Source organism: Gymnoscopelus braueri (assembly GCF_963280865.1).
Source record: "Gymnoscopelus braueri genome assembly, chromosome: 1".
Lineage (NCBI taxonomy): Eukaryota > Metazoa > Chordata > Actinopteri > Myctophiformes > Myctophidae > Gymnoscopelus > Gymnoscopelus braueri.
In genome coordinates this window covers 33,369,119-33,392,908 of record NC_137603.1, presented here as the reverse complement: position 1 = coordinate 33,392,908, position 23,790 = coordinate 33,369,119, and the positions used below count along the sequence as shown (strand labels likewise).

At 41.8% G+C, this 23,790-nt stretch overlaps 1 protein-coding gene across 17 annotated transcripts in view; it reads right to left on the bottom strand.

Annotated features, from left to right (window-relative positions):
- The window catches only part of herc1 (HECT and RLD domain containing E3 ubiquitin protein ligase family member 1), a 108,517-nt gene that overhangs the window by 65,642 nt on the left and 19,085 nt on the right, over positions 1-23,790 (bottom strand). For 9 of the 17 annotated variants that reach the window (XM_080437128.1, XM_080437138.1, XM_080437129.1 and 6 more), the window contains exons 12-32: positions 21,822-21,987; positions 20,513-20,638; positions 19,308-19,529; positions 17,090-17,242; positions 16,041-16,173; positions 14,842-15,033; positions 13,476-13,700; positions 12,847-13,020; positions 12,596-12,710; positions 12,174-12,294; positions 11,808-11,979; positions 10,724-11,072; positions 8,891-9,011; positions 8,332-8,383; positions 6,845-7,119; positions 5,435-5,635; positions 5,229-5,349; positions 2,809-3,046; positions 1,600-1,769; positions 988-1,143; positions 614-720 (exon numbers count right to left, since the gene is read on the bottom strand). In XM_080437128.1, coding sequence (XP_080293254.1) covers positions 614-720; positions 988-1,143; positions 1,600-1,769; positions 2,809-3,046; positions 5,229-5,349; positions 5,435-5,635; positions 6,845-7,119; positions 8,332-8,383; positions 8,891-9,011; positions 10,724-11,072; positions 11,808-11,979; positions 12,174-12,294; positions 12,596-12,710; positions 12,847-13,020; positions 13,476-13,700; positions 14,842-15,033; positions 16,041-16,173; positions 17,090-17,242; positions 19,308-19,529; positions 20,513-20,638; positions 21,822-21,987 — 3,589 coding nt within the window. The remainder of the gene's footprint in view (positions 1-613; positions 721-987; positions 1,144-1,599; positions 1,770-2,808; positions 3,047-5,228; positions 5,350-5,434; positions 5,636-6,844; positions 7,120-8,331; positions 8,384-8,890; positions 9,012-10,723; positions 11,073-11,807; positions 11,980-12,173; positions 12,295-12,595; positions 12,711-12,846; positions 13,021-13,475; positions 13,701-14,841; positions 15,034-16,040; positions 16,174-17,089; positions 17,243-19,307; positions 19,530-20,512; positions 20,639-21,821; positions 21,988-23,790) is intronic. The other 8 variants (XM_080437137.1, XM_080437134.1, XM_080437131.1 and 5 more) reach the window with 2 other exon arrangements.

Genomic DNA, 23,790 nt, shown 5'->3' with positions numbered 1-23,790 from the left:
AAAAAAGCATAGCCAAATATTTTTCCAGGACCCTTGATAAATTCCAGGACCTTTGATCAATTCCCAAACTTTTCCAGTACTGGATAATTTTTTTTTCAATTTCAAAATATTTCCAGGAATTTCATGACCGTGGGGACCCTGTCTATAACAAATATTAGTGTCATTAAAATATACTGTGTGCGTGTGGTCAACCTTGTATGCTTAACCCATTTAGGCCGGGAACCCCTATTTGTAACTATACCTTTCAAGACGGGAACCCCTTTTGGGGTTCTTGTTGCTATGTACAGTTAGTATATAGCAACATAATTTTTTTGTAATTTCTGAATAAATATTTGAAGTTTTTCAGAAAACTTAGGTCAGGATTTAGAAGGCGTTTTTAGAATCGGCCTCAGGTCTAAATGGGTTAATTTGATCATATATATATTTTTTTAATCAGTTTTATTATTGTTAAGACAAATACTGTATTGATGAACAATATACATAGAGAATGTTAACTATCTAACGTTTTTTATATGTTAATGAGTAATCTATTTTTGGGCCACAGGTGGGTCACAGCACTACTAACCTGTCATTTAACAATAATAATAATGTAATAATAATTATGATTACTAACCTGTGTCATCTGGTCATCCTCAACACTGGCTTCACAGGCAGGCAGGACGGCCTCCAGAACATGGAGCGCTAAAAGACGAGTTCTCAAGTTCCCCACCAGAGGGACCCCTGCAGATAAACAGCAGCATAAAGGCCTAATCGATACTCAGTAGTACAATAGCTGCATTTGCCAAAAAAATAACAAATACAAGTTGACAGTCTACAAACAATCGACAAGCTCACAATGTGTCGCATCATAACGCACTGTGAGCTTGTAGATCTGCTATTGTCGAATAGCCAAAACAGAAAATAGGGCTTGAGCGGTTAATGACCACAAACTCTAAGACAGTTACCTTCATGCTTGAGATATAGTGATTTTCTTTTTTTTTTAAATACCTGAACAGCATTTCTGTGCAGCGATGTTGAGCAGCACTTCTGTCCATTTGGGGGAGGCCATCTTGGACTGGATGGCCTTTGAGGACACCACTCTCCTTAGAAACACTAGAAAGTCTCCCAGGTGGAGCTCCGCTGTGTGCTGCTTGCGCAGAAGAGCTAACAGACACATTAGAAGACATATCATCAGCATTAACCCATTTAGACCTGAGGCCGACCCTTCTAAAACCTTTTCTGAAAACGTTCAAATTCTTACTAAAAAAATAAATAAAACATTATTTTGCTATATGTATAGCAACAACTAATGAGACACAACAACAAAGTATAGGTTACAACAGGTCTAAAAGGGTTAAAGCTTCATTTGATCAAGTTCTTAAACATGGATCAATGTTTCTCTAAATGTAAACATACTGATATCTTAACAACAACAGGATGCTGGTTTTACACTCTGGTTTCCACTATGAATTCCAATATGACATTTCTGTGACTTTTGTTCTTAGCAGTCCCAAGGTTTTCTGAGCTCGTCCCGACTTCCAAAACCAAGAAGGTAAATACAAATGTAACCCAAATTTGTATATCAAAGTGTCTAATAACGACACTAAACTGCTTTCCAACCTCTGAAGTCTTTCTTTTCTGAATCGCCGCTGTCCTCTTTGTGGTCCTCATGTTCTTTTGTGGAAGACAGCAGGCTGACCCCCGCCTGAGACAGCAAGTTCTTCAGTTGACTACAGAGCAGGTCCAACAGGGACTGGACCACCTTGGGACCCAGCTTGTCTGCATACGTCCTGCAGAACCATAGGAGAGCAATGGACGGACAACGGACATTAAGATCAGATGTTCCATATTTCAATAGAAGACAAAGTCACCTGTGTTTCGATGATTGGCCTATACTGTAGTATACAGACCGATGACAAATTAAGTGAACAGAGTCTAGGCAGGGTGTTGCGTCACCACGAGCCACCAGAACATCTTCAACACACCTTGACAAACCATGTCATGTTGAGAGACTTAATCTCTAGCTTAGTCTGTAGAGAGTCTCTAGAGAGACTAGAGACAGTCTCAAGAACTCTACCGGAAGGGTGTTAGAACACCATTCTAACATGTGGTATTTTGATGATGGTGGTGGAGAACACATCAGTCCTAAATCTCCTATACAGTAGCCGTTCAACTGGGTTAAGATCTGGTGACTGTTAAGGCCAAAGTGTATGATTCACTTCATTTTAATCGAGCTTGAGGAACCGAATATAACATGGCGCCACTTCTCCATTGAACTTCAATGGACGCGGCCGCCATGTTCTTTTCTGTCGTCCTATTACATTGAATGCCGTGCTCGTTTTTGATACTCATCAAACCCTTCAGCGACCATTCCCTGTGGCATTGTCATCCTGGAAGGGACCAGCACCATACAAAGACACATTATGTAGTTTGTTCCATCTTTATATACACAGTATTTACTGTATGTATGTATGTATGTATGTATGTATGTATGTGTGTGAGAGTATGTATTTATGTATAATTTGCATCTTCTTTCAGTGAAAAAGTAAATAAAGCTAGGAGACTGAATATAAAACTATATTCCAGCAGCTAAAAAGACCCTTACATACATTAAAGGGGAATTTTGGACCACGGTTTTCTTACCTTTTCTATGATGTTATGATATCTTAGGATGAATGGTACAGTAGAACAATTTCATAACTCCATCCCGGGTCCGCCACAGCTTAAAACGTGCGCCAATAGGCCTTGCGCTAGATCGCGTATTTTAATAGCTTTTTTTTTTTTAAATAAATGAGTTATGGTTATAGTTTTATAGGTCTTGTCACCTACCCAGTGCTGATGGCCAGGATCTGCAGGAGGCGCGTGGACGCCACCTTGAGGGCGGTGCTGAGCTGGGACACGCCTGGTTTGTGCAGCAGCTGGAGCGGTTGTCCCAGCATGGTCTCTGTGCCACACAGCTGAGACAGAACGTTGAGCAGTCCGCTGGAGATGGCCAGAGACACGTCCACTGGCTGGTAGCGCACGCTCAGAGCGAAGACCGTCACCAGCAGCAGACGCTGTTGGGCTTCTAAAACGAGGAAGCAATGAGGTGGTTTGGGACATTAATCAAAGGGTTTCTAATACAGTGAAGCTCAACCTTTTTTTATTTGAAGGGCCCCCCAGCTTAGGCCACGGACCCCCATTTGATTAAAAAAAAAATACCATTAACCTCCAATTCAAAACAAGTCCCGACATGACATGCTGCGTCTCAGCTGTGCGAGGTTGAACACCGACGTATCGTCGTATTGTATGCCGCCTTACGATACGACAGAGTAGCATTATGGTCCGTGAGCCAGAGCCCCAAAATGATTATCGAAAGAGTGGGCAAAACCATACCTATATTAAATAGTTTATAGGGTCAATATAAGTAAATAAATATATGATAAAGTTTCCACAGGAGCAGCTTTTTCATATTTATCACACATTTTGTTATTTTCCCCATGCGTACATGACAGGTGAAAAAATTACAACATTTAAAGAATAGTTATCATAATGAAACTTCCCCAGTTGATTACTTACATGAAGACAATGATTTATCGTATTACAAGTTTTCTGAAATTGTATATTTAAATATGCAAATTAGGCATTTAGTCCATGAGCCAGAGCCCAAAAATTTAGCCAGAAACTGAATATTCACACTTAAAAACCTTTGACTCCAACATCTTAACAAAATTAAATAAGAATGTTGACTCTGGCTTTGTCCAATGTTCCAATGTTGATTCTGGAAAGTTATGCAAATTCAGGCATATTTTCCTAATGCATAATTTGCATATTTAAATATACAATTTCAGAAAACTTGTAATACGATAAATCATTGTCTTCATGTAAGTAATCAACTGGGGAAGTTTCATTATGATAACTATTTTTTAAATTGTAATTTTTTTCACCTGTCATGTACTTATGGGGAAAATAACAACATGTGTGATAAATATGAAAAAGCTGCTCCTGTGGAAAGGTTATCATATATTTATTTACTTATATTGACCCTATAAACTATTTAATATAGGTATGGTTTTGCCCACTCTTTCGATAAAGAAATCTTGTCTGGCTCATGGACTCTTACGGGACATCGTCATTAAACTGGTTACTTGGGAAACACCTGTGATGTCAACTTGACAACATTTGGGAAGTATTAAAAATAAATTGTAACCACCATGTCCTCAACACAGGAGGACACCCTTTTACCCTTTTGGTCTTTATTTTATCATTTGGTGCTATTTAGCCTACTTTACTTCAGTAATAGGCTATAGTTTTCTTTTGCAAATACATTTGTCAGATTCAGGATTTAGTTTAATTTCTTTAAGATCAACATACATGATGATCAATATAGATGAATATAATCAAACAATGGTTTAACACAGCAATTTCTCAAAAACTACACATTTTATTAGGACCCATTCAAATGACCACCCATGGGTTCCAGGACCCACTCCATTGAAAACCTAACATCACTGGAACTGACTACTGTATGAGACAGATTAGAAGCAAGACCGTTCATCTTAAGAGTAATTTCCTGTATGTGTTGATGTGTGTTGTGGGTGCCCCGCCATTTTAGGAGACCAGGTCTTGAGTCTATTTCTACCAACGGGAGAAGTGAATGTGAGCAGAGATTATGACCCATTCTTTCGCCCCATAGTCATTGAAGTATGTTTACTGTATGCCATGTACAGTAGCACTTTGAGATTTGTGTCAAATATAAAGTGCGTTAAACATAAAATGTATTTATCACAAGCCACAAATCTTCTGAACATTCTGACACTAAATGAAACATTTCTGACAGACAAATCAAATTTGTTTTGAGACCCGTCTCTGTGTCAGCATGCAACACACTCTCGCTTTGTGCAGCAATACTTGAGATGGGGGGATTGGGCGTTGACCGCGCCCACTTAGGAGAGCGGAGGTGTTTTTCCATTTTATACCATTGGTGCAGCGTTGTAATGAGTCATCATCTGTATCTTTGGTGCAGCTGATGGGAGGATGAAGATTTGGGGATATTATTTTGGTCTATTATGTTGTAAGTGGATTTGGGAGTTAGTCTCAAATATACGTTGAAAGATGTGGGTAACGTATATATTTTATATAATTATTTTGTTTAGGTTTGAGTTCTTTTGTGCAAAAAATATAAGATATCCTTAATCTCTCAGGTAAATAGCAGCATTAGCAGAATTCCTAAAACCATCATTTAAAAACTGCAGTTCTCTCTCCAGTACCTATGTGGTGTTTGTTGGCTTGCAGTGCTCTCTCCAGTGTGACAGACAGCTGCTGATATATCTTGTGGACGGCCGTCTGGATGTCCATCTGCAGGCTCCTCTTTACTGCTTTCACGCCGTCCTGCAAAACAGCACAAAACGCTCATGGTATTCATGGTTCTGCACATAGGATGATAGCGAGTCATGAGCCTGTAAATGGATCCCACCTGGTAGTGGTGGAGCTGGACGCTCTCTCCCTTCATCCCTCCTGTGCCCACGGTGCCCAAGCCGAAGCAGCCGGCCAGGAACTGCAGCCTGACGGAGGTCAGCAGAGAGGAGGACTGGAAGGCTCCACCTCCGGACTGGCCACCCTTCTCCTCCATGCCAGAGATTAACACCACGATCTGGTGGAGAGCCTCCAATCGCAGCTGGAGACCAACACATCAACATGATTCAATAAGCTGGATTCAATCAATGCATTCTATATGTGGTTCTAATTCAGTTTATTTCTAATTTAGTCAGGACTTGCAATTCAGATCTCCAGCTGGAATTGAACTGGGGATGTTGCTAATGGTGCATCATCAATTGGTCTGAAGGTACCATTGGTCCGACGGCGTGCATTAAGCCTAACCCTAGCCTCCCAAAAAACTATGCCTAACCCTAACCTCACAAAAAAACTCAAACCTGAACCCTAACCTCACAAAATAATTATGCTTAACCCCAACCTCACACTAATTTAATATTTGTCAGACTGTTGGGACGTGGTTAGTCTCGCGTAGCCAGACAACTATTCCACAATCTCCGAATGCTATAGAGAGTCTGGAACTACACCTCCCGAAATCCGAGAGAGGAAACTGGCACTTCCGTTCACGAAAATATATTTAAAACTTTATTTTTGAATTTCCATTTCTGCTAAGCAGCAAGCTAAATATACTTAGATGATTTTGATTTATATTAGGATAAATTTGCACGACTGCAAAGACGAAACGGAAGTGGGGAAGAGGCTTCACATCCGGTTTATATTTTAATCATGATCAGAGCTTCCGAGTCCCAGACTGTATGACCGGAAACATTTGAAAATTGTGGGAGGCAACAGTCTGGCCACGCGAGACTAGGACGTGGTTGACGCTGTCAGCTTCCGGCACAACCCAGTGGTTCTAATTCTAATATCACCCCACCCAGGACTGGAAACAAACTTATTGACAGGCCACCAGAAATCAACAAATTAACCTGCTATTTTCACTGTTTCCTACCCATCATGTAGACTTTAATGCAACCTTTTAAAAAAACAAATGTTGGTTGCGGATACCTAATATGACTAGTAGAGAGGACGAGCATTTAATTGGTAATACTTATCATAATATATGCAATATACTGTATATTATGCTTTATGCTATGACATTTTTCTTCCGTGAAAGGAATTGCAATATTTTCATTTAATCAATTGTCATAAATCGTATACATATTTTTTATAGTAATCAACTAATTGGTCTAGTGATGTACCATGTGTCTAATGAGTGCTGCTGAATTTATCTAACCCTAACCCTAACCAAATTGTGAATGCATAGATACATTGTTGAATGGGAAAAAATCTAACAGATTCATTCATTATTATGCATCTCATTGTTCCAGCTCACCTCCGCCCTGCTCTGCTGCTGCCCCATAGCCAGTATGGTGGCCTGGGGGCTGGTGGACATGCCCTCCTCTGGCTCCTTAAAGGCCGGCGCCAGGCCCACGTCCCCGCTGATGAAGCTGACCATGTTGTCGATGAGAGCGTGCACGCCCAGCGAGCGGCTCAGATCCAGGTCCGATTCCTCGTAGGAGTGGGCCGAGCCGTAGCTCCGCTGGCGGCTCAGCTTGGCGCGGAACCACGCGTCAGCCAGAGAGTCCGGTGAGCTGCGGAGCAGGCCTGCTAAAGGAGAGGAGCTTCTCAGAGTACACCAAAAAAACATGTGGATCTCTTTCAGGGTGGATGGTAGGGCTGGGCGATATGACTTCAAATCAATATCATGATTCGATCAAACTTTTGCCTCGATTATGATTTAATGAACGATTAAATATTTTTGTTGAAAACAGCAGATCTACAAGTTCACAACGCATCACATCGCGTTGTGAGCTTACATATCGTCTATTTACGCTATTTTAGCACACCACCATTGTACAACAAAGTATAAAATAGTGGTTAAGTGGTTACTCAGACTAATCAATTTAGTCGATTATAAAAAATCTATTCGAATTGATTTGTGTCGATAAATTTAAATATATGAAAAAAGAATAGAATAGAAATAGAAATTACACAGAAAAAGTAGCTTCTCGATTATTGGTTCCAAATTTCGGTTTCAATATATTTTCGGTTAATTGCCCAGCCCTAGTGGATGGTCAAAATGGCTTGTAAGCACTTAAAGAGGCATTTCAATGCAATGCCATTAACTACTCTTTCATCGAAGAGCCAAGTACTGACAGTTCATGCTGCCACAAGCTTTGATCAGCCATTAAAGATGTCTTCTATGATGTGTACTTGCTTTCAATGGTGAAATGGTAAGCAGGGCTGGTGATTGAAACCACTTAAGTTTACAGTATCTGGGTTCATGGCTGTATTGATGAGGCCATTGAAGTGCAATTAGTAAGTACAAGTACAAGTGTTCTAGTGAGTAGATTGTCTTCAGGGGGAATGTTGTGTCATCATTTTAGAAACTACCCAGAACATTCCAAGCAGAATAGGGATCCGTTTGCAGCGCAATGAGCATGAGAATGCCTTCGGTCCCCCTTTTTGCTTGTAATGCAGTGACTGTATTGATCTAACATGGGCGTACTACAGGGTTTTTGAGGCTCATAGGTTGGTCCGTGTGAGAGATGAATGGAGTGTTACAGCCACTGAGATATGAGCTGAGTTCTACTGCTTTTTACACAAGAGGAATAAACATGCCATTGTTTACTTGCTTGGAGCTCCTCTGGTTTTTGGGGCTCAACTGCCCCAAAAGGAGCAAATATACTATAATCCATAATCCACACGGCAATCAGAAGACAGAGAGACAGAGCAACCAATGACACAAGGCAAGGGCTTCACTTTCTGTCATTATTACTTGCAATGATAGACGTTACAACAGATGGTAGGGACCATTACCTCGCTTTTTATGAGAAAACGCCAAGTCCAGATCGACATTTCTCCTCCCACTCTGAAACAGATAAAAGGTAGAAAGAAAGAAAGAGAAAAGAAAGAAAGAAAGAAAGAAGATACAAGTCAATCTTGCACTTTTTGTTATGTTGATGTGACCACTACTGTGAGTGACTACTGGTGCTTTAGTATAAAGTACTAGGTAATGTTACTACTGCTGCTATAGTATAATATACAAGTGTTTTCTACAGGAAATGGCTTTGCCTTATTGCACATTAATATGCCTTATTGTACATATCCTTTATTTTCTCTTTGCCATTATTATGCTATGCTGATGTGGAAGGCTGAAGGCTCCATTTTTTAAAATCTTACTGTATCTTAGTTTTTGTTTCCAGCTATTTGCCACGTGGCAGCATCTGAAGCAGTGTGTGTGTGTGTGTGTGTGTGTGTGTGTGTGTGTGTGTGTGTGTGTGTGTGTGTGTGTGTGTGTGTGTGTGTGTGTGTGTGTGTGTGTGTGTGTGTGTGTGTGTGTACATGTCCATGCATGCGTGTGTGTGTTGTACTGTACCAGAGCGTAACCCTCTTCATCAGACTCGGGTTGGGAGAGGTCTGATTCACTCCTGGATTTCATCAGTCTGTAGCTGGAGCTGCTCTGTGCAGAGCGAGACTCTGCACTGAGACTCTCACTCCTACACACACACACACACACACACACACACACGCACACGCACACGCACACGCACACGCACACGCACACGCACACATTAATCTTCCTGCATCGTGAAATTTGTGGTTAAAAGCGTTTTAGTCCGATGAACGATGTACAAAAAAGAATTTCACCCACTTTTTTACCTTGTAAACCTGTGATGTGACAATAAAACTGATTCTGATTCTGATTCTAGTCCCAAAGATGTGCAATACAACACAAAAGCAGGTGTCATCAGGTGTCACAATAATCTACTCTAATAAAGAGTCTAAACCACTTAAGCTCCAGTGAAAATTCAGAAAAATCAGATTTATAAGCTAGCTTATAGATCTTTTATAGTAGGACATGATTACATGATTAGGACATGAGTCTGATTGTGTAAAATCTTTTTTTTTTATATCTTTTGAGACAAATTCACCTATGCCCAAAATAGGGTCATCGAGCTGAAAGTGGATAAAGTCAACAATGTCGACGGCCAAAATGTGATTGACCTGCTTTGACAACAACTAAAAATAGAAAACTCTTCAGATGAAGCCAGAATGTTTTTTTCTATTTAAGTGTGTTGACTTGTGTGTCATTGGTTCTATACGCTTTTAAAACAGTATTTTCTTGACCTAAAACGGTGGTATGAGACCCATCACTGTACATGATGTACGTGACCTACAGTTCTGTGTGTGAGATCGTGTGAAACTGGGTCATTCTATATAGGAACGCAGAAGAGTGATGCATATAGAATTAGGTCAGGGCTCAGATAAACCTGTTGAAACACGTATAAACTGGGTCAAACGTTCTTGGGTGAGCCTAAGAACTGTGGCATCAGCAAACTCCTTCTGATAAACACGGGAGATAACTGATGTATGTCTAGCTGGGGGCCATTAAAGAGTTTTCTAGTACACACATTTATACGCTAACGAGACTCAGGTAAATGAGAGGCTGATGTTATCGTCACAAGCTGTGGGTACAAAGCTGTAATCAGCTTGTACTGTGTATTGAACTATGCTTGTGGAGCACACTTTTCTGAAAATAATCACCAGTCAACAAATCAATCAATATGTGCAGGGTTTAATTTCAAAACACTTTTAAAGGGTAATGAAATCCACAATTTTGTTCTACTTTGGGCAGATATTTTCATTTAATTAAAAGCCTTTATTTATGCTCGAAAGGCACTAAGGTTATCCTCACTTACAGTGACGAGGAGTGAATAATATAAAACACAGCACCAGCAAACAATGAAACAAACATAGACAAGAAGACAATAAAACAATAACTAATAAAAAAGCTAGATACTGAAATTCATTAGTCATTATTTGACTTTTTTGGCGACATCGTTATCGGCAATTATGCAGCCGATGTGTCCCGATTTTTAACCACTTTCTACCTGGTGTCCCTATTTTGGGCATGTCATTATCGGAGAAAATATTCAATTCAAAGGTTTTCAAAAAATGTTAAAAAAATTGCGGATCTACAAGCTCAAAACGTGTCGCAATGCATGACACAGCGTAAATGGTTAAAATTAAAGGTCAGTTTATGTGCAATTTGTTTACCGTACTTATTGCTCGTTAATCAAATCAAATTATTTATTCGAAAATGTTGCGGTTTTTGACAAAACATCATTAATCGGTGGTCTGGGACTCTCCTAAATCGGGATCGGACCCAACAATCTGGCTCTGGTTGAGTGTGGTGTTAACTTCTGACCTGGTCATGTAACCCAGACCCTCCTGCGTCCCCCCGCTGACGGACTGGGCCAGGCCCTCCTCCTGGTTCTGCTTGGCCAGCTCATCCAGCACAGGGCTCACCCCCAGGACCAGCAGGGCACAGCGGTGAATGACAGAGTTACAGGCTGCTGTGTACAGGTCCTGGCCCTCCGGAAGACCCATGCTGCCTCGTCTCTCCTGCTGAGACTGCACAGGCTCTTCCTCACCTCCACCGCCTCCTCCTCCTGTGATGCGGGACGTGGTACCGTGGCTTCCCAGGCTGCTGCTGGTCCGCTCGCGCTCTCGGCTGCGAGCTGCCTCCCGTGCTGAGAGGAAACATTGGAAAATTTCTGTGTTGTGCAACACGGCACATACACATGCACACACACGCAGCACAAAGGAACACAAAAGACACACACACAAACAAGACAATGGCGTTGGGTTAGAGGGCAAGCTGCTGCATCCATTAACACCACACCGTAAACCACGCTCGCTATTTGGGTTGTGATGAGTCGCACTCGAGCGGCATGTCAGGAACACTTACTGTGGTTTTCTGTCGACATCTTTGCATTAACGCACCGACTCTTATCAGAAGTCCATGTATTGACCTGTTCCGTTCCTTCAGATTAAAATCAGCTATTATTTGACTTTTTTTGACAACATTGGTATCTGCAGTTATACAGCCGATGTGTCGTGTCCCGAATTGTAAATACTTTCGACAATGTCATTACAGGCCAATATTTTCAAAAGTTTTCACAAAGAGCTGATCTACAAGCTCACCAGCTTGTAGCCTCACGAGCCGAGAAGGAAGGAACTTCTTCGGTTGAACATGAGGTTACAAACTGAAGGGAATGTCACACACACTCACACACACACACACACACACACACACACACACACACTGTGCGCTCAATCTGAAAGCATGAAACGATACTTCATTGTACGATATACGTTATCGTCACAACATGATTTTATCGTCACAATAGCGATATTGAGGTACTTGGTCAAAAATAGTGATATTTGATTTTATGCATATCGTCCAGCCCAAGTCCACGAACACCCATCCGAGCATGTGCACCACTTACTCCCAGCAGTCATGACTTCATGGTCCCTGTCATCCTCTTCATCATCCTGCTCCGGGTTGCCCTCCTCTCTCTCGCGGTCGGCCCTCTCCTCCAGCTCCGCCTCCTCGTCGATCGTACGTGTGAACGAGTGCTCCTGGGGGTCCATCTCCAGAGAGTCCTGATTGTCCGAGATCTGAGCAGAAACCGCGAATGATACGCACGCATTAATAAAACACAAAAATAGAATACACCTTTAAAAATCGACACTTGCGTCGTGTTGACAATGCAGACATTAGATTGAGCCTCTGAAAATTGTGTATAAAAAAGAAAAGCCAAGCTAGAATGCTGAAGGTCAGCATAAGGTCAGTGTGAAGTTTGTTTACTCACCCTCCTCTCCCGTGAAGAGGAACGAGTCTGGATGAAGTCCATGTTCTTGCAGGCCAGTAGGCGATTGCGCACCTTATATACACTTCTATAGACCTCTGCCAGGGACTTGCATGGCTGATATCTGAAATACCAAAATGTTAGGAGTACTGCTCAAAATGACCATTATAATGAAGGCTTAAGATTTTTTTAATTTTTTTTAAGGTGGTCATTTACTGTAACTACAATCGTAATCATAACCATTAACTCGGGTCCAGCACTTAGTCACCAAACCATTTGCCGGTAAAACCCCTGCAATGCAGTCCACATATAAACATTTGAAATATGTACTACTGTATGCCACTGGTTCTGAACATAGGGTCTGGGAACCACCAGGGGTCCAAATGGACCCTTATGGGTCTGTAACTGATGATGGTTTCCAGTACCTTCCCTCTCCACAGGCTTGGACCAGCAGACCTGTGTGCTTCAGTAAAGCTGCAAGGACAAATCTGGACACGGTGTCCAACAGGGACTCATTACTGAGAGATGCGTTGTCCCAGTCTAGAACAAAATTCACAACAGGACGGCACATTAATTTAGGCAGCAGTTTATCTCTTTCAGTATATAATTGCGAGTTGATAGCTTGAAGATTACTGTATAAAAGGAGGGTTTATTAAGACAAGGTCTCCAGACAGACCTTTGCTGACGGCATAGTCCTGCATATTGATCCAGAGACTGTTGCTGGGCTCCTTGGTGGTTCCGAGGGCCAGTTCCACCAGGACGCTCACGTCAGGATGCAGGGTGCAATCCAACGGTTTCTGCTCCTCGTTTCCTGACAGCGCTGCCTCCAGGAACGAGCTGATGCAAGTGTCTGAAAGACACCAGCAGATAAAACATTCATCACACCGACTAGTCGGAAATTATTGTGTAGCTGCAATTAGGCCTGTCACAATTACATAATCGCAATTATTCATGATAATCATGAGAATCACTTCCATAGCATTTTCAAAAATGCCAAAAATAGCAGCTCTACAACTCACAAAATGTTGCAATGCGACGCATTGTGAGCTTGTACATCAGCTATTTCCACTAATAAAAAAATATATTCTAAGTGCCTTTTTTTTGTCATATCTGTCCTATGCCATTCTGTTCACAAAGCCTAAAAGGCAAACAGAAATGTAATTTTAATTTATATGTTCCAATGATCAAAGCCAAAAACACAATTATATAATTAATCACCATTATTTGCACAACAATTTAATCATCAAGCAAAACGTCATAATCGTGACAGGCCATAAATGCAAGCCATCATCATCCTCCACCTACCTAGCTGTGGGATCTCCATCTCCAGGCCGTTGCTAAACAGGGGGGTTTTGAGCCAGTAGGCCGTGTCCTGTTCCTCCTGGGAGGAGGGGGCTCCCTGCAGCATGCCCCCCAGACAACGACCCACCAGCAGGGCGGCAGTCCTCTCCAGGTCCACCAGCCACACCCAGGACAGGGCGGGCTGAGCCAACGACACCCCTGATAAGGACTCAACAAAGTCTGGGGTTCCTGTGGGAGAGACAGAGGCTGCTTGAGGTACAACAAGAAGCACTGACATCATACCAGATTAGGGTCCAGCAAATGAAATACCACATTGCGGTTGTATGCCTCTGCCAACCCGCTGTCATTTACATCTTTATCTGTCCAGATTCATATAGCATCTATAGCAAATGAAGACATTTTATGACGCTGAGAGCATTGGCCTAAACATGTTTTGTGAGGTCACAGTGACCTTGACCGTTGAACACCTACTTCTAATCAGTTCATCCTCGAGTCCAAGTGGGCATTTGGCACAAATGTCAAGATATACTCTCAAAGCATTACTGAGATGTTGCATTCACAAGAATAGGACAGACATGAGGACACAGTGACCTTGACCTTTAGGTCATCCTTGAGTCCAGGTGAACGTTTGTGCCAAATGTCATAAAATTCCCTCAAAGCGTTCCTGAGATATAGCGTTCACAAGGTTGGGACAGACTGACGGCGGAGGCATAGAAAAGAAAAGAGGCATCAATATTTTAAAATGTAATACACGTATAATGTAAATACAAATGTTTTACTCTAAGCATTAAAATGTACTGACATTAAACTATGCACCGTTTAAATTACACATAAAACTGGAAAAAGTGCTCCTCGGAGCACAGGTCTTCGCCAGGTCAGGTAGGGTATTGTGGGTCAGCAATGTACGGAATTCAGTCATTGCAAAAATCGGCCTTATAGCGCCACCATGAGGCTCATTTGAAAAATGTAGGGTGGTATTTTTTCTTAAATTAATTGATATAAATATTTTTGGAAATGTCAATGGGAAAAATGCATTGAGTTTTTCCTTCCGGCACCAGGAAAAACCAGGAAGTGGGCGGGAACTGCGATGCTCTATACCAATTTGCGTGATGTTTGGACAAAATCTGGAGCAATATAATAAAATTATGTTTTCCAAAAATCGGCCTCCTGGTGGCGCTATAACAAGCCGATGTGAAAAATTTGGGGCAGAGGTTCTGCTCTAGCATCCAGGGAGTGTGTGTGCACAGTTTCACGTTGATTGGCCCAACGGTGTCGGATATTAGCTGTTCAGACGGACGGATGGACAGGGGGTAAAACATAGTCTCGGCCACAGTTTCGGCATGGCGGAGACAAAAATAATGTCAATCACCATGTAGAGGCCACTGCAGCTCCTGGTCCTCCAGAGGGGAGGCAGCAGGCAGCAGTCTGTTCAGTCGGTCCAGAGGAGGCAGCAGATCCAACAGGAAGCTCAGCAGAGGCCTGGCCACCCACACCGGCAGCAACAGCAACGAGTTGATGATCTGACACAGCATGCTGCCTGCTGCCGACACATAGATCACATCTAGAGAACACAGAAATATTATTAGTTGATAATCTGACACATAGATCACATCTAGAGAACACAGACATTATTCATTTATAATCTGACACATAGATCACATCTAAAGAACATAGACATTATTTGTTTATAATCTGACACATAGATCACATCTAGAAAACACAGACATTATTCGTCTATAATCTGAAACATAGATCACATCTAGAGAACACAGACATTATTTGTTTATAATTTGACACAGATCACATCTAGAAAACACAGACATTATTTGTCGATAATCTGAAACATAGATCCTATCTAGAGAACAGACACACATTATTAATTTATAATCTGACACACAGATCCCATCTACACACCAGACACACATTATTAGTTTATAATCTGACACAGAGTATAGAGTATACAGTAGATCTCATCTATACACCAGAGGCACATTATTAGTTGATAATCTGACACATGGATATGACAAAAGAATAAAAATGAAATAAACCTATGTATTGTTATATGCCAAATACATTGACATTTTTTTTTCTATTTTTATGTCAAAATCCAATCATGATTTATTTTTGTAAAACAATAACTGCACTAATAAGATTCATTATGCTAGACACCAGGGGGCAGTGCTATAAACTGTATTGTGTGTACTTACATAGATACTTCATCTGCTGTATCCAACAGTACACTAAAGTATGTAGCTGAAAACATTTGAGGCTAGTAACAGGATCTTCACTCATATTTTATCAGCACTGCTGATAGTTTAACCAGAGTTCTGACTCCTCAACATTTATTTTTTTTGGCAAGTCTGCACATAGTTGGGGCGCACGCGTCGCCGGGTATGGACTAGTAAATCAAGATTGAGATATAAAACTGTATACTGAGTTAGCGATAAGGACAGCTAGACAAGCAGGTGTAGACACAGTCAGGTAGGACACTAGATTGAGGCTGTGTTCAACAATGCCAAGAGAGTGAAAGTTGAAGATTCCAACCAGGATTGTAGGACTGCTGCTCACCTTGTAGTTTTTCTCGGATACTGCCGTTCCAGGAGCTCTCTTTGATGAGCGTGGCGGATCTGGAGAAGATATCGGTGGCATGGGGCAGCAGCAGCTGCAGGTGTTTATGAAGCAGAGCCACGCTGCTTGAGTTCTGGGAAACAGAACGGAGCACAATGGCATGTGTGTTATTGTTTTGACTGGTGGTGAACTGACTGCTATGCAAACACTCCCCATGCATTGCTCATCTCTGGTAAACTGTATGCTATAGGAAATGTGCTCGAGTCTACTTGTTTAATGTAGCTTAACACACGGCTGATGGAACTTCCAAAACTATTATACATCTCTGCTGTCGGGCAGAAACCAGCTAACTCCAAAATGTTCATTTTTCAGGAAATGAAAAAAACAAAACAAAAAGTAGAGTTAGGAGGTTTTGTTCATCATTGATAAGAACAGCTGAATGGACCTCCAAGCTCACAATGAGGTTGGTGGTCAAAAGGGTGTGGAGCCTGGAGTCAGCAAAACCAGCTAACTCCACCCCCCTTTGGTGGAGTTAGCTGTTTAGCAGAAATTTTGAGGATGCAATGGAATTAGCTGGTTTTGTCAGAAGCACTTTTTAATACTTTTAATTGGTTCAATGTTTTTAACCAACACACAGACGTAAAGGGAGCTCAATAGCAATGATTTATGGAAAAAAAATGCAAAAGCGTCAAAATGGAGTTAGTTAGCTGGTTTCTGCCCGACAGCAACGAATTATGCAAGAAGACTCTCAAGAAGAATCTCTACACAATGACTTATAATCTGAATATATAACAGATGTTTCACTAATTGAACAAGCTTGTTTCCACTGTGTATTTTATTCGCTTCCTGATGGCTGCAAAATACAAATTACAAAATACAAAAACACCAAAAAAAACGAATAGGGACAGTAATAAGTGTTCTAAGACAGTGTTGTCAGGCTAAATGTGGACGTACAGTACATCGGTGACAGAGTTAATATGGCAGTACAGTATGTCAGTGTTTACCTCGGTGACAGAGTTAATATGGCAGCACAGTAGGTCAGTGTTTACCTCGGTGACTGAGTTAATATGACAGTAAGCCAGTAGCTGTTTCTGCAGGGAACACAGTAGTTGGTGGAGGTGGGCTGGCTGGCTGCTGTCAGAAGACGACGTTCCCTGTTGCAGTTTGTCACTGTTCTTCTCCAGCTCGCCAAATGCTTGATCCTGGACAAATAAACACACACACACACACACACACACACACACACACACACACACACACACACACACACACACACACACACACACACACACACACACACACACACACACACACACACACACACACACACACACAATTAGACATGCATTGAAATATGCACCAGCAGACAGTGCTGGTGCATATTATATTATTATTATTATTAACTCTATAAACGCCATTGACTCGAAAACGCGTCAATTGCTACTTAATCCACCCACGCCGTCGACGCGTTAGACGCGTTGGACGCGCGTTCATTGTTTAATCTCTGATTGCGCTATGCTGCTTAACACATCGGGTGCCAAACACGGTCTGAACCGTGTTTGCGCAGAGTAGCGGTCCGGTGCCGAACACGGTCCAGACCGTGAAATATGTCTTTTTGTTTTTTTCGTTTTTCTCCACACGGGCGGGGCTAGAGCAGCTCTGGGAGTACCCATTGTGATCTTGAGAAGGATAGGCCAGATAGATCACCGGAAAAACAAAAACATGGCTGCCATCCACTTCCTGTCTATTTCCTTCTTTAAAACACCTATATCTCCGAATCTGTTTCCGGTGGGGAAAACCGGTCATGCGCGATGCGCGATCCCCCCCCATTGTAACTCGCGAGTGAAATGTTATCGTTCCAGGTTGTAGCCAGGGTCATCGCGCAACATGAATGGATGTTTTTTTTAACATGGATTTGCTCCTCGTGGAGTCTAGAGCTTTAAACAGCAAAGCGCAGTCAATGGGGAGAATGCTGGCACCCAACGTAAGTTGTTATGAAAAAATGCTGGCACCCAATGTGTTAATATTCAATCTTATTTTCGAGTTCCACTTACTTCACCCACATCTGCATCCGGTTTCATGACATGGGTTCCGTTTCCGGTTGTTGATTATTTTCCCCCGGTCATTTTCGTCCAGAATAGGTAAACAAACGGTTTTTCACACGGTATAACAAACGAACGGACAGGTTCTCTTCTATAATCTATGGTCTGGGTGACGATCAGTCATCGCCGTCGTGTATCACATCGTAATTTTGGCCGATTGGACAATCTGAGACCACGTCACATCCGTTTTCATGAATTTCACTGTTTAACTGTGTGTGTGGGGTGCGAGCTGTCATGACAGCTGATCAAGCTGTCATGTGCTGCTCTCTAGTGGCGGATTTGTGCTCTGTCTTTAAAAAAAACACTGATAATCTATTTTCATGAATAATTACAAAATATAAAAATAAAAAACACGAAAATTGCTGGCACTGGGGGAGTACTTTATGAAAATACTCTGGCAGTCAAAGAGTTAAAATATATATTTTTACAGGTTTGTAGATTTTTTGCTTCTTCTTGACGGTGAAAGAGAGACAAGAAAGGCAGAAGAGAGAGAGGGGGGATGACATGCAGCCAAGAACCTCGGGTTGGATTTGAACACGGACCAACTGCGGGAATAATGATTATAACAGGAAGGCCGATATCAACTGATGTTCCAGTCTTTCTAGTCTCAAGGATTCAGATTATGACTATTCAAGAGTAGTGCCAATGTGTACATATTAGGCCTGTCCCCGACTAAGGATTTCTATAGTGATATGTTTGGCCAAATATTGCCTATGGTCGACTAATGCAAAATGCATGATTCGACTGAGATTGGCAGTCGATTCAGTCTGATTCGACTGCCAATCTCTCAGTCGAATCATGCAAAAAATATGTTATGCAATAGAGGAACATTCCATTTGGGCTGTAGGGGTGCTTAATGTCTGATTTAACATATACTTGCTTGGTTTCTCCCAATAAATCATGATGTATAGCCTATTTCTGGCAAACTATTCGTTTTTTTCTAGTTCGACTAAGAGATTGGCAGTCGACTCCCCTCGACTGATTAGTCGACTATTCGAATAATCGAGGTCAGTGCTAGTCGAATAATCGAGGTCAGTGCTAGTACATATGCACAATTATCTATTTTGAAACAAATTAATTTTTACGCTCTCAGAGTTATGGAGGTCTGTGGCCTAATGCATATCAAACTGGGAGTCCTTGAAATTAAAAAGTTTGGGCTTCTTACAGTGTAGAAGCCCAGGTTCCTGAGCAGGGTCTTCATGAGGATTTCAGCCAGGTGGGTGTCTGGGTGGCTGGCCAGGGGGCCGTAGGCCGGGTCCAGGGGTGCTGTGAAACCCAGGCCAGAGGTGAGGACGTCAGGGCCATCGGCAGGTGAACTATAGCCCAGCAAGGACGCCACATGCGTGTGATCCTGGAGACTAGTCAGGATGATGTCCAGCTGCATCCTCTGCGCGCACACACACACACACACACACACACACACACACAGTGATTGCAGGCATGAAATGACAACTGCACAAAAGGACCAATCGCGTTTTGCAAATTACAATAATAAATAGTAGTTTTACCAACTAGTATTTCCATGTTGACTACTAGCACCACCCATATGGTTTGGGGATTTTTATAGGCTATGTTGACAATAACACCAAATTTAACTACGCCGGCCTTATACTGAGAAATATTAGACCAATTTCACCAATGTGGTGAAATAAACATAAATGGAAAATGAGATTGAACACAAGTGGCAGCTCATCACAGATTCCATGCTTGTTTTAAGGCCTTTCAGACCACATTTAAGCCTTACATTCTACATATAATAACTGTATTTAAAAGAAAACACTATTTAGAGCATTTCCACTTAACCTTATATTCTGCATTGTACGTCAAATGGCAAAAACAGCCAATCTACAAGTAGATCGGTTAAACAATGTCTACTTTCGTCTATTATGACATGCCTAGAATAGTTCATGTGGTTAACCCATCCAATCCGGGAACACATCTCTGTCATTTTAGATTTCTTTGGCTATTCAAAAATAGCAGATCTACAAGATCTACAAGCTATGAGCTTGTAGATCTGCTATTTTAGAAAAATCATGAAAATGTGTGTAAATCTTTGAATATATATATATTTTTAAAGCGAACATTTGTAAAATATTTTGTTCCAGTGACCTCCAGAAGCAAAGATTTGAGTTCGAAATGTTCGCTTAGAAATATAGATATATTCAAGGGTTTGCACAAACCTTCAAGATTTTTCAAAAATAGCAGATCTACAAGCTCATAGCGCGGCGCTATGAGCTTGTGTAGATGCCATTTTTGAATAGCCAAAATATAAAATAATGGTTATAGCTCAAATCTAAAATGACAAAGATGCTTTCCCGGATTGAATGGGTTAAGAGCTTTTTTCCAGGATTGCCCTGCCCGTCAGCATACCTGTCCTTTGGAGAGGCTCTCCCATCTGTCAGGGCCTTGCGGCAGCAAGGAGTGAAGCAGCTCCATCCGCTCTCTCAGAGGAGGAAGCAGCATGGTGGCTCCCACAGACAGAGTCTCAATCACCGCCTGACAACCACACCACAAGAACAACACATCCAGATCACATCTCAACAACAGCCACCTGTGGGCCGTGACGATATTGTGAAGTGGGCGCCCAAATGATTGGCAAAACACTAAGATTTGAATGATAATATGACATTAATATAAAAACATTTACCGTAATGTGAAAATAAAAACCACTTGAAAAATGAGTTTTCATACAACGTCCAGGATAATTGTCCAATTAATCAGATTCCGGGAATATGTTTTTTAACCACTTAACCCTACAGTATACTTGACTGGGGTCCCCCAGGGCTCTGTACTAGGTCTGCTCCTTTTTTCCTCTACACCAAATCTCTTAATGTTGTTTTTTGCCAATTGTTCGCACTCAGTATAAGGACCCTAGGGTTCATGTGGTTAACATTCAGGAAAAAAGATCATATGGAAGTTGTTTGTCCGTCTAGTTTCCAGTATGTGTGGAGGTCGTTACACTGTATATCATCATGGCTGTGATCCAGCCGTAAGCATGAGGCCACAGGCAGAGTGCCTGAAGATAATCACAGCTGCTGAAATGCAGTATGTCAGCATGATCTTAAGTGCGATACTGCTTTTATATCCAGGGCCATAACGTAAACCCCCACAACCCCATGAGGAGGGGCCCCCAAACCTACAGCGCCTCACCTCCAACAATGCAAAACAATAGAGACTATTGAAATATTGAAGATACACCATGTTGTGCGAGGATCAACGGTATCCACATCTATAGACATAGCGCAATTCACACGCCAGGTTTCGTGGCAAAAGGTCAACAAGAAATGATGCAGAGATGAAGAGATGATTCATTCTGCATGTGTCTTGCAGTATAAGGACAACTTGGCATCTCTTGCTGAGAAAAACATTTTGCAACATAACTTCTTGCCATGTGTTTCAGAAACCGTTTATTTGGGGGAGGGGGTCGGTGTTAACCGTCAGCCCCAACTGAATGTCTAAATAACAGACTAGCATTAACAAGTTAACTAGCAGAGTAATTACAGTAAGAAGCTGTATAAGCATTAATGAAACGCCTGTGGTTCAATCAAATTATTTGACTGGAACTAAGTGTATTATGTGTGATAATGGTTTGGCTGCTCGGTCGCTACTTTATGCCCCAGCATCCATAATATACCCACTTCAGTGGTTGCGTGTGTGTGTGTGAGTGTATGTGTCGGACCTCTTGAATCTCATCAGGCACAGAGGAATCCATCAGTCTGAAGAGCAGATTTCGCAGGGGCCTGGCCTGTCGACCAAGGATACTGGTGGCCACGCCCCCAGCCAGAGCCAGAGCAAGGTGATTGGACAACAGCCGCAGGCAGAGTTTGAGGAAGTTGTGATGTTCCCTGCGGGTTGGACATTTATCAGCAACACGCTCCACTTTCATTTAGCTCTCAACAATCTCATTTGTGAAATCACACACCATTTCATGTGAAAACACGCAAGGTTGTAAATTAATAGATGTTCATCAAGACAGAAGCCTTCATATAAAATGGGTTTAAACCCGACTAGCCATTTAGTGAAGTGGAAAATATCACTTAAAAATGTGTCTTTCTTACGTGACTGTCATTATCTGTAAAGGCTTGGTTATACTTTGTTGTGCGCAGTAGTAGTAATCGGGCCTAAATATTTCAGCCCGGCCCAACCCAGCCCGACAGAACGTCAGCCAGAGTCCAACCCAAAGCCTGTTACATAATTGACAAATTGGTTCCGACCCAGCCCGAAGCCCAACATTTTTATGAACCTCAGCAGCAGCCTTTTTCTCTTAATTAAATATTATTGGCAAGGCTATTCATGAAGAACAATTCTACCTTTTCACAATTAGCAGTTGCGCTCATTCTGTTTTTCAAAGTGACTGTCCCACTCGGCAGTTATCGATTGGATTTAACATGAATTTGGAATGTGCAATGCCTTTGATGTGAGGAGGTGCGCTGATTTATTAGTGACAGACTGTTAACAGTTGCTGCCTGCAGCACTGCATTTACTCCTGTTGGATTCATTCAACATAATGCTTCTATATACAATGTTGCTGGCCGCCAAGGAATCTATCTGTTTGATCAAAACAAGCGGCATCGCTTTGTAACTCCTAGTAGGTTTCATTAATTTTCGTTCATGAACAAAGGCTTTGATCTGAAATCGTAGTTGTTACAGACACCTGGTAATACGGCAGTAGAAAACATTTTGATTTAGCCTCCTTCCCGAAAGACTGTTGACGAAGGCTGTTAACTTTATCTATCTGTCTGCTTTGCTGTTCGCTGCAAACTGACGGCAGCTGCACTTCAGTTGCTCCTGAGTCCTAGTGCCCTAGGCTCGTAATATAAAAGGCTATTAGGTTGCGCTGCTATTCAGCCCGAGCACGTCCCGAACCCTGACAAATATGTGACAAATTCTGCCACGCCCGGCTCGACCTGTCGGGTCCCGACGGGCTCGGGCAGAAATCTTAAGCTCTACGTACGGTTTCAGCGACCATCCGTTAGTTTAGAATATTAATCTATTCTATGGTGAGAGCTTTCTTCACAATGTAAACATAGTCAATGATAATATGTTTTTCATTATGTTTACTGTATGTTTATTATATAATCTATTATAGGGCCCTTAAGGCTCTCTATACACTAGACAGAAACGTCTGTTAATCATCCTTACAGTCACCATGGTAAGGCTGTTATCTCTGCACTGCAGGATGGCAACTGACATGTTTTCTCTACAAACACTCAACACATCATGGAAAACACCTACCACCCTCATTTTTAAACATGTTTTGTAATAACAAAAATAATTTACTCATGTATAGGGTTAGGATATAGGGTGAATGAAAATGCCCACGAAGAATAGATTCTTAATGTCAGTTTTACATTTTCTACATTTTGTCATTATGCCAATTACTGTGTGTAATAGTCCCCGTCACTGCCAACCCATACTGCTAGTCATGTGGGAGGGTGTAGACCACCACACGGTGTAGACAACCACACGTCTCCTCCGATTCACACAGAGTCACCAGCCGCTTCTTTTCTCCGGTCATATATTAGAACGATTTGAATATATGTAATTTTTAATATAAATATTGTATGCAGTAAATCTTAATTTAAAGACTGCAAACGTCTCTTTCTCTCTCACGTTCTCTTCTTAATGTCATGATGCTGTGTTAGTTA